Raw genomic sequence first — 11,210 nt, 5'->3', positions numbered from 1 at the left:
ATAGCATCTGGAGGTTGTCAAGGGTGCTCGATAAAGGTCAGATGTCAGGCTTTGAACTTTAAAAAAAGATTACTTTTGCATTATATTCTCCCCAAGAACTGAAGGTTTATAATATAAAACTTTGTTTGTATCTGAGAGTTCTGAAAGGTGGTGACAACTCCAAGAGTGTGGCACTAAAGCCGACAAAGAGCTGGGAAGGTCACCTCCAGTACCAGCTACACTCTATACAGAGCCTAATCACGCTCGTGTTTTGTATTGTTCTCTATTGGCTTGTAAATGGATGGACACATTTGGATTGAGCCTGTAACATTTCAACACATTCAAGACACAAAGATGTGCACTGCATGTACAATTATCCCTCGGCCTTTTCCAGACCACGAGTTCAAGAGCACTGAATGTCTCGCCGCTTTGTCATCATTTCAAAGATTTGAGAAAATGTGGCCATTCCATCAACAGGCGGTAGCAGCAGCAGTAAGAGAACGACCCAATGGTAGAGCGGTTCTATCCTCATTTGGACTCATCAGTCCCGTGGTCAGAGATGTTCACTGCTGCCACATGCATCTGGGAGCCCTACATTTGGAGAGGCACCCCGTGAGCACTGCCAGAAGGCAACAATGTTTACGTCTGCAATGACGACGGATTTTTGTCATCATTTTCAGATTGAATTCAACACATTCTCTTTTCCCTTCGAGGCCGGAGCATTATTGACGAATGCGTTGAGTTTTTGTTCCACACGCTTGTGCACCACTGCCGCACGATCTGTCATTTGAGTGGCCTCCCGTGCGTGTGCGTGCGCTCGTGCGCGGTGCGCTATGAACTTGGCAACCCGAGTTAGATTCCCACTCACGACCAACACCAGTGACGATTACCTGCACCGGTTATGTGCCTCCCCTAGGTAGACTCAGCCTCAAATGAGTACCTGGTGCAGTGTGTAAAACATCGCCCCTGGGGAGACAAAGGCGGCCGGGTATGATGCTGGCCACCCACCCCCTTCGTGTTCTATGCCGGTCTCCATCGGTGCTGCTCGCTCACAGCATTTACCCGAACAGTCTGTAAAGGCTGTAAAGGATCTTTGTCTTTTTGCGTGAAGGAGGGCCACCTGCTGCCCCAGCAGCCCCCTGCACGTGACGGCACGCTCTACATCCGGGCACTGCACAAGGAGGACTCGGGCCGCTGGGCCTGCGTGGCTTCAAACGTGGTGACCAGCATCAGCGCCGACACGTACCTCTACGTCACCGGTACGGCGGACGGAGACCAGTTCGATCCTTCGTGTTGGGATTCTGAGAGATGCACTCTGGGTAATTGCCTTGAGAGTGCAGTGAGAGGAACACATGGATTGAAGGCCGCGCGCGGGTTCACAACAACATCCGAAGCATCGAACGGGCTTGGGCAGGACGCGTCTCTAGCAGGTCAGATGTGGGTGAAGGTCAAGGAATGGAATGCATTTGAGAGGGCGTCCAACGTGCGGATGGAGAAATGCAATCGGCTTCTGTGAAGGTGCCACGTGGATTATCACATTGCTTGGTAATTCGCAGAGGGCCTCGTGCAACAGTGGATTGTTAACCATGGCTGATGGTGACGATGATGACGATCATCAGGTCGATTATCGCACAAAAAGTGCTCGCCGCAAATGAATCACACGACCTTGCTGATCTCGTCAAGGAACATAAACCATCATGCAAACCCCAGTCATCCTCGCAGCAGCAGCGGCTTTTGGCTGGCCATTGAACAAAGACGGTCACCACATCATGCGCTTTCAGATGCGCTTCTGCGGCCGTCTGGAACGCTCTTCCTTTCAACATTAGTAAGTAACTGGAGCTATGCACTTTTAAATCTAAATAGAAAACGAATTTATTGAGAAGTAATTGATGTATTAAGTTTGGTGTCCTTCCCTCGCACCTCTGATAAGCACGATTGGCTATGTACAGTGCGAAAGAAGTGCAACATACACAAATACTACATACATCATCAACGGTTAATACTTCATATCGTGGCAAAAAGTATTTAAAAAAACAAAAAACCTAAACTATGTTTAATTTCATCAGGTAAGGCCCACTGAGATGTATAGCTATTTTTCAGAAGCGACATGGCCATAAATGACAGCAAAACGGAGTGGCTTATCATGTGGAAATTTACACCAGCCAAATACTCTAAATGTGGAGGGAAAAACCGGAGGACCCCGAGAAAAATTCACGCGAACACGGGGAGAACATGCAAACTCCAAATATGCAGGCGTCAGGATTGGGATCGAACCCACGACCTCCTGTATACCAGGCGAGGTAGTTAACACCTCGCTACAACAATACAAACGGACAATAGAAAAGAACAGCCCTGCACGTAAGGCAGCAGGTACACCCGGACGGGGGTGTGTGTGTGCGCGTCGCGTGCGAGCCTTGTCCCCCGCCCGCCACCCCCCCATGAAGGAGCCTGCGGTGCCCCCCCCCCCCCCACCCGCCCCCCCGTGCAGGCACCACGCCCCACTCGGCGCGCGACCTCCACGCCTCTTCCGCCCTCGACTCGGCCAATCTGTCGTGGGCCCCGGGCTACGACGGTGGATATGCCCAGCACTTCACTGTCTGGTACCTTCATCCACTCTGGCCGATGGGTTTAAGAAACCCCCCTTCCCACCCCTCGCCCGTTTTATATTGTCGTGGAAGTTTCTATGTTAACATTGTTTTTATAAATATATGTGTATGAAGCAATATGTTTCATGGCGGTATTAATAGGATTTGCATTCCAGAGGTCGCCGGTTAGATCCCGTAAGGGTGTCAGTATGGAATTACAGTGCGGTAAGGGGATTTATTTTAGTTCTTAAGAATGATACGATATTACGGTATGAGATTTTATTCATCAGGTAGGGTACAAAAGTACGGAATATTGTCGTTCCCTTTTTGTACTCTCTTCATACACCAACTCAGTTAATCAGTTAATTTCTGATAATCATTCGTAATTTCAAGATAGAATCAAACATGTTCACAGGATATTTGTTTAGTTATTTTAAGAGTAAGGAGCTTTCTACAAACAAATTAATCATGCAAAACGATAAACTATGAATTTACTTTGATTTGAAGCTTTCGTGACTGCAGGAATCCATACTCTTTGCTTGTCGTTTATCCTTTATTTTCTAAGCTTTTTTTTCTTAAGTACGATGTAAGGTATGGAATTACAGAACAAAATTTCAGCGGCCTGGTGGGGTATGGAAACATTTTTGAAGGTACGGTATGAAATTATTGTTCGATATTTTACCTTACCACACTGCCACCCTGGTTTCCTGGTGCGGCACATGTAAAACTGGGCACGTTTTTGAACTCTGCCTCTCGACTAACTGTGGCGTAACCCATCTGCGGCCGTCTGGCCATTTATAGCCATCTGGCCAGCTTGGAAGAAGAGGCCAAATAGCCTCTGGAGTGGCTCTGTTAAGCTCCCTCCAGTGGGAGGCCCTTCTACCTGGAGTGGCACGAGTACACAATTGCCTCGGTCGATCCAGCAGTGTACTTGGGTAAACCGCAAATAGTCAGGTCCAGGTGTGGTGGGGTAAAGTTGGGGGTACTCCCACGTCTTCCGAGATGTATCCTGCAGCATAGAAGAGGTTGGCCACGTGCCCTCGAGAGAGGGGGCTCCACAGAGCTTCCTGTACTGGCCCTTCCGCCAGCACGGCCACGGGGGAGGCAGTTGTGGGGCTGCCCCCTTGCCACCATCTGCACACCTTCCGCGTGCCCGCGCGGGCGTGGTTTATGTTAAGGGGGGGTTCTGCGCCACGTTGTTTGGTGGGGGGGGGACGTGTGCCGCCAGGGTGAAGCGGCTCGACCGACGGCCGTCCTACTGGGACCCGCTGCCGGTGCCTGCCGCTCACTCGGAGATCACCGTGGGCGACCTGGAGCCCGGAAAGTTCTACCAGTTCAGCGTGCTGGCGCACAACCAGATGGGCAGCGGGCCCTTCAGTCCCATCCTCACCATCCGCACGCAGTGTGAGCTCCTCTCGCGCCGCCCACGTGGCGGCCGGTGTCGCGCGCCGAGATTCCGAGTCGCGGCCTGGCTCTGGCACAGCTTCTGTCACGGCTCGGCCCGGGCCTTGAGCCGCTCGGCTGTTGCCAAAGATGCACGAGCGGGCTGGCTCGGCCGTGGCTTGGCCTCAGGCTCAGGAATCCCGGGTGTGGCTGGGAACATGCTCCGAGCCGGCTCAAGTGAAGCGTGGATTTTGAGCCGTGGCTCACTTGAGTATAGAGCCGAGCTGGAGCCGTGCCGAGGCTAAGCAAGCAGGCATACGTGTTTTCGGCGGTGGTACATAGTTCGTTGGGGGCTCTTTCGAGAGATTTAGACAAGTTGTAGCTAAATGAAATGCCGACAAAAATACATATTTCGTGAAATGTGGGAGATATAGACAAGAGGCAGAGATGAGATTCATATTTGTTTACCGTTTTTCGGTAATTATCTTGAGATTAAACGAAGATGTAGAACCTTTTAATTGTATCCTTTCTCAATGCGCAAGCCCTCGTACTACACCGATGTGGCTCCTGTGATGCCACAATCAGAGTTATTCTAACTCTACTAATCACTCAGCCTAGTGCATTATGCAAACCCGTCAATAGTTTAACAGGATCACAATGCACTTCTTCAGGAATGTTTTACTTTTCTTTTTTGCACCGTGCATGAGGTTTTGTGCTTGTTCATACACACTAGACTAGTTTTAGGTTGGCCATGAGTTTAGTGTACATTAAAATTTTAGCTCATGTCACTTTACACACGGAATGTCCTGCAGCTGCTGCCCACTGCTGATGGTCTGTGAGGTGCTCATCCTTGTGATAGAGCCGGGCAGGTTTCTTAAATCCTTGTGTGCATGCGCGCACGCGCGTTTTTCCTTCGCCAGCCCCATACGCCACAACGGCCGAGCCGCACCTGCGCGCGGGATTCAATTCGGCCACGCTGTCTCCTCCGCGGTGCCTCACCGCCAACCAGACGGAGAGCGCCCTGCTGCTCACGTGGCTCCCGCCGCTCAACCAGAGCGAGGCAGCCTTCAACTACAGCGTGGAGTCGCGACACCGCTGGGCGGGTTGGGAGGAGGTGGAGACCGTGGCCGGCTCGCACACCCAGGTGGAGCTGCGCGGGCTGCTCAAGGTAACCGCCCCACGTCTCTCGCTCGTTCCGTTCCTGTTTGCGAGTTGGTGCTGGGAGAGGGAGGGCGGGGGGCGGGCAGTGGCAAGGGGCAGGGGGAGGGTTTAAGAGTCACACCATTAATGTTAGCCGTGGCTCAGAATCGGACTCGGGTCAACAGGTTCATAGTGCGGCAAGCTAACCAGTGTGCCGCCGCTCCACGTTTGTAAAATGTTGAAATTGTGGCTAAATGTACTCCCTCATTAGCATGGTTGGCTATGTACGGTGCAAAGAAGTTCAACATACCGATCCACTGCTGAATGAAGGCCTCCCTATGCCGTCACCATCCCGCAAGGTCCTGGGATGCTACTGTTCATCTCGCTCGTGTGTAAGGAGCTGATTTCAAAGTTCCATCTCCATCGTGGTCGTACTCTTCTCCATTTTCCTCATTTGGCTGGCAATCCATCAGTAGCCTTGTCCAATCGGCCATTGACACTGCTCAAGATGTGTTCCATTGTAGAGAATGTTAACACTATCCACAACAACGCTCTGTGGTTATCTTGTGGCGTGTATTACGTGGACCCTTGTTTCGAACGGAGACCCATTTCCTTCGGAACGGGTGCTTGCCCACAAACAGTGGGCAGTTCACCAACATTGACTCAAGCAAGCCTAACTAAACTAAATTGTTTTTAGTTTACCAGGTAAGGCCCACTGAGCTATATCAGGGCCGTATTATCTAATAGATACAGTAGGTACTGTCCCTAGGGCCTACATAGCAAGGATAGGCACAGTGTATATGCAAAGAGGCAGAATCATATTCTTAGTTTTTTCGGTAAAGTCACGTTGAAGAGAAACAACAAAATAACAAAATATATATAAAACAATAAAAAATTATCACGACGTTTCGACCATAACTCAAACGGTCATCATCAGGTGTGTCGGTTTGAGTTATGGTCGAAACGTCGTGAGAATTTTTTATTGTTTTATATATATTTTGTTATTTTGTTGTTTCTCTTCAACGTGACTTTACCGAAAAAACTAAGAATATGAATTACTGCAGTCACGAAAGCTTTAAATCAAAATTTAGGCAGAATCATGTCAATGTTTTTTTTCAAAAGGTGAAAAAGATTAACACCGGCGAGCCTTTTTTCATTTCTAAAATGACCAAGTAACATCTTCAAATGGTGTTTGTCTCACGATCTCATTCTCAATAGAGAGCAGTGCAAAGGAAGACTGTGGCGTTGTTGCCCAATGGTTGATCAGCTTTAGCTTCGAAAAAGAACACGCCCCTTCACATTTCATTCCCAACATGGCAAGATACAGCCTTAGAGCAATGTTAACATTTGGAAAGTAGCTGATCAGCTACTTTGGGCTTGGAGCACATCTGCCATACAAATGCTGCAGGTACAGCAGGAATTCATCAGTGAATGATTTGCACACTGTATAACAAAAAAATGTTCCTGGGTAATAAGTGTTATTTCCTAATTGCTTATTCCTCAAAAGTACAGAAAATGGCTAATATTCCCCACAAACTTTTATTCTGGGACCAGGACATTGATATTTTGAAATTGAACTATTTTCAATGAGAAAAACGTGTGCATTTGTGTCTTTCGTTTAAGTCAAGTCCTGGTCACAAAAGCAAAGTTTGTGAGGAATAATAGCCATTTTCTATACTTTTTAAGCATAAGCAATAAAAAAATAATAACACTTAGTACCCAGGAGCAAAAATTGTGTTACATTGTGAATCTTTAAAGATCTGGCAGTGGTCTATTGACAAGGAAAATGAATCGATCATTCAATCTGGCACATGCATTTTACCATTTTTATATCTCTACAATAAGTTGATCCACGATGCGACAGAAGCATTGGATGTCGTACTGAAATCAGTGCCAACAAATTGTTTCTTCTTTTGTGCACGGCTCTCTTTATAGCCAGGTGTTGCGAGACCTCTGGCCACTGTTTCAAATTACTTAAGCCTGTCACATCGTTTGTCTAAAAAGTGGTGCAAAAGTGCATCACAATGGTGCACAAGTCAATCCCAGCCTCCTGCAGACCTTTGTTTACAATGTTTGTCTTTTGAAAAACATTTCAAATGGTAATAACGTGGGTAGTACCAACTGTAGAAAGTTATTACTGAAGGCCTACGAAACAGAAGTGCCTAGGGGCCTACAAGAACCTTAATCCAGCCCTGAGTTATATAGCTCTTTTTTAGAAGCAACCTGGCCACAAATGATAGCTGAACGAAGTGACTTATTATAGATAGCTGCCAAATACTCTTAACTGCCATTGAGACGCTGAATGTCGAAAACCTTTCCGGAATATGCTTTTCTTGAATCACTGCTGCAGATAAGGTGCACTCCCAGAATGCCGTGCGGCTGTGGGGTTATGTAAATATTTTTTGTAACATGGTGAGGCAAACATGGGAAGGAGGCGTGCGTGATATAATTAATTGTGAAAAAAATTTGATTAGGCCATTAGCCTTTCTGGCAATAAAACAGGAGGTGTTAAGATGTTCAAACACCAAATAAATACCTTTTGCAAGGCATCAAGTCTGCATTAACCACACGTACTTGTGGTGAACATGCAAACAAACATGCTCTCATAATATACGGGTTGGTGTCCCGTTCGCTGATAAATATTGGAACACGCCAGCGGCTCGGCATTAATTTTATTTAGAGACGCATAGCGCAGCTGTATTTAAACACATTGCTCTCACCACAAAGAACTGTAGCGACACGACTGCGCACTCTATGGTAGCTGGCATCAAACTGTGCCACATGCCCTCCCGCATGGCCTTGCGGGAGCCTTGGTACCAATGAAGTTATTTAATTTTGGTTTAATTCGGGATTATTTTATAATGACGTACACACGTAGTACGTCATCGGGACGGGAAAGGGTCAATAAAAGTATGCGTGGCTGGGGTGGGTGTTGTTGCTGATGTGCACGGCGTGCCACGTTGCTGCGCTGTGTCCCCGCCGCCCGCGGCCCCCGCCTAGACCACGTGGTACGAGTTCCGCGTGCTCGTGGTGGCTGATGACGGCATCAGCGAGCCCACCAACACGGTCACCGTGTGGATGGCAGGTGGGTGGTGCGCGCGACGCATGGGGGACGGCCACCGTTAACCGCGATCCCCCTCGCTGGCTGCCGATCGCGAGACGCCTTGCCAGTGCTCGCTCAATGCGTAAGCAACGAGTGGAAAGAGAGACGCGTCCACAAACCAATTGAATCTAAACTTTTTTTAAATTTTACCAGGTAAGGCACTACTGAGCTGTATTGCTCCTTTCAAGAAGCGATCTGGCCTCAAATGATAGCTCAACGAAGTGGCTTAACATGTGGAAATTTGCAGCAGCAACTAATATTCTGAGCGCGTGATGTTGATTCTAAATGTGGAGGGAAAAACCGGAGGACCCGGAGAAATATGCACGTGACCACGGGGAGAGAGACATGCAAACTTCACATATACAGGCGTCAGGGTCAGGATCGAACCTACGACCTCCTGTGTACCAGGCGAGGTAGTTAACATCTGGCCACCATGGTGGTCTTTTAAGCTGGACTTAATTAACTTACTGACCACGCCCATGCTGGACATCTGTGAAAAAGAGCTTCAGATTCCTCCTACAGTCAAAATAAAGATTATTTTTTCATTATGAGACCTCCTTTGCCAGAAACAAGATATAGGAATAGGTTTTACCCTTTTAACTGGCACAAAAACTGACACCTTTATTCAAGGCATCATGTTTGCAATAACCACAACACAAGCAGTCAAAATGCAAACAAAAAAAAGACAACTCTGATGATAATATACACTGTCCTTGAATTTGATTGGTCCACACCCGAGACAGCTTTTCTTAGAGCCTAGTATCCATTGGTGTTGGACCAGAAGACGCCAAAAGGCGTACAACTCAAGAACAGCGCACTATCCGAGTATTGAGGGCTCAGGGTGAGCATTTACATTATGAGACCTCCTTTGCCAGAAACAAGATATAGGAATAGGTTTTACACTTTTAACTGGCACAAAAACTGACACCTTTATTCAAGGCATCATGTTTGCAATAACCACAACACAAGCAGTCAAAATGCAAACAAAAAAAACTCAGATAATAATATGCACTGTCCTTGAATTTGATTGGTCCACACCCGAGACAGCTTTTCTTAGAGCCTAGTCTCCATTGGTGTTGGACCAGAAGATGCCAAAAGGCGTACAACTCAAAAACAGCGCACTATCAGAGTATTGAGGGCTCGGGGTGAGCATTTACATTATGAGACCTCCTTTGCCAGAAACAAGATATAGGAATAGGTTTTACCCTTTTAACTGGCACAAAAACTGACACCTTTATTCAAGGCATCATGTTTGCAATAACCACAACACAAGCAGTCAAAATGCAAACAAAAAAAGATAACTCTGATAATAATATGCACTGTCCTTGAATTTGATTGGTCCACACCCGAGACAGCTTTTCTTAGAGCCCTCAATACTCTGATAGTGCGCTGTTTTTGAGTTGTACGCCTTTTGGCATCTTCTGGTCCAACACCAATGGAGACTAGGCTCTAAGAAAAGCTGTCTCGGGTGTGGACCAATCAAATTCAAGGACAGTGCATATTATTATCAGAGTTGTCTTTTTTTCGTTTGCATTTTGACTGCTTGTGTTGTGGTTATTGCAAACATGATGCCTTGAATAAAGGTGTCAGTTTTTGTGCCAGTTAGAAGGGTTAAACCTATTCCTATATCTTGTTTCTGGCAAAGGAGGTCTCATAATGTAAATGCTCACCCCGAGCCCTCAATACTCTGATAGTGTGCTGTTTTTGAGTTGTACGCCTTTTGGCGTCTTCTGGTCCAACACCAATGGATACTAGGCTCTAAGAAAAGCTGTCTCGGGTGTGGACCAATCAAATTCAAGGACAGTGCATATTATCATCAGAGTTGTCTCTTTTTGTTTGCATTTTAACTGCTTGTGTTGTGGTTATTGCAAACATGATGCCTTGAATAAAGGTGTCAGTTTTTGTGCCAGTTAAAAGGGTAAAACCTATTCCTATAAAGATTCTTATTCAGATGCCGGAATCTACCGTAAGCCAGGAAGGGCTGTGGGGCGCGCCGACGAAGCAGCGAGGGGTTGAGACGCGCAGTCACTTTGTGGTGAGACCGCGAGCATCGTCCGTCCCCGCGTGGTGGTGGTGGTGGTGTTGGTGGGGGGCGGGAGACTCGGCGCTCATCTTGAATATAGGAATTCAAGATGCCCCCGACCACACTCATGAATTCGATTTGCCGTGCGCTTGTGCGTGAGCGGCTCACTTTTAAACCGCGATGCAGCAGCACAGGCCAAGGGTTAGCGCAATTGCCACCCATTTGCAGGGGTGGTTTGCCGTTCGAACCCGATGGCCGCCCCAGTTAATACTGCCGGTTTGTTATCCATAATATTGGGACTGTCTGCATCACAGCGGACTTTTAAGATCCCGTGGAAAAAAGGACATTGTAATAATAATTTCTATTCAAAAAGCGCCTTTAAGCACTTGTTCACAGGGTGCTTTTTTAAAGCTTCGGCACAATGGCCAAGGTCCAAATTAAAAAATGTATTGCTCTTAACTTAATTGGAGTGACATAGCAAACATTGGCCCCTCCTTGGAGACAAATGCCCACCGGCTGGCCGGTGCTGCGTGTCACCTCGCGCCATGTGGCGGGGACAGCTGCCATCGGACCCACCGCCCCCCCACCCTCCACAGATTAAAACTACAGCCGGACTCGGACTTTGGAACGATTGAGAAAAGAGGTGTTGTCAATGGTTTTGACACGCTGGGGCATTTTAAGCGCCAAACCGGTTGCGTGGTTGTTTCTTTGCCTGAATGTATTTGCCGCATTTGCACCGCCCTGGCCCCGACGTTGGTCCCGCAGGGGCGTTGTCCCCCACACGGCCTGCTCTGGAAGTGCCTCAGCCGATCCTTGCCGGGGTCATCGCCGGCATCTGCTTCCTGGCCATCGCGGTCCTCTTCAGCACCGTGGCGGCGTGCCTCATCAGCCGGCAGCGGCGCTCCCAGCGGCCCGGTGTGCAGCCACACGCCCACAATCGCATCGCACACGCGTTATCCTGACTCACGCACGCATTAACTCATGCACGCACATGCGT

At 48.0% G+C, this 11,210-nt stretch overlaps 1 protein-coding gene across 2 annotated transcripts in view; it reads left to right on the top strand.

Annotated features, from left to right (window-relative positions):
* Positions 1-11,210, top strand: part of IGSF9B (immunoglobulin superfamily member 9B) — a 164,239-nt gene that overhangs the window by 120,146 nt on the left and 32,883 nt on the right. For both annotated transcript variants that reach the window (XM_032964378.2, XM_032964377.2), the window contains exons 11-16: positions 1,091-1,238; positions 2,468-2,579; positions 3,793-3,968; positions 4,868-5,115; positions 8,088-8,172; positions 10,979-11,128. In XM_032964378.2, coding sequence (XP_032820269.1) covers positions 1,091-1,238; positions 2,468-2,579; positions 3,793-3,968; positions 4,868-5,115; positions 8,088-8,172; positions 10,979-11,128 — 919 coding nt within the window. The remainder of the gene's footprint in view (positions 1-1,090; positions 1,239-2,467; positions 2,580-3,792; positions 3,969-4,867; positions 5,116-8,087; positions 8,173-10,978; positions 11,129-11,210) is intronic.

Source organism: Petromyzon marinus, chromosome 32, assembly GCF_048934315.1.
Source record: "Petromyzon marinus isolate PM22_M1 ecotype Great Lakes invasive population chromosome 32, UKy_Petmar_22M1.pri1.0, whole genome shotgun sequence".
Classification (NCBI taxonomy): domain Eukaryota; kingdom Metazoa; phylum Chordata; class Hyperoartia; order Petromyzontiformes; family Petromyzontidae; genus Petromyzon; species Petromyzon marinus.
This window is presented reverse-complemented; position numbering and strand designations above follow the sequence as displayed.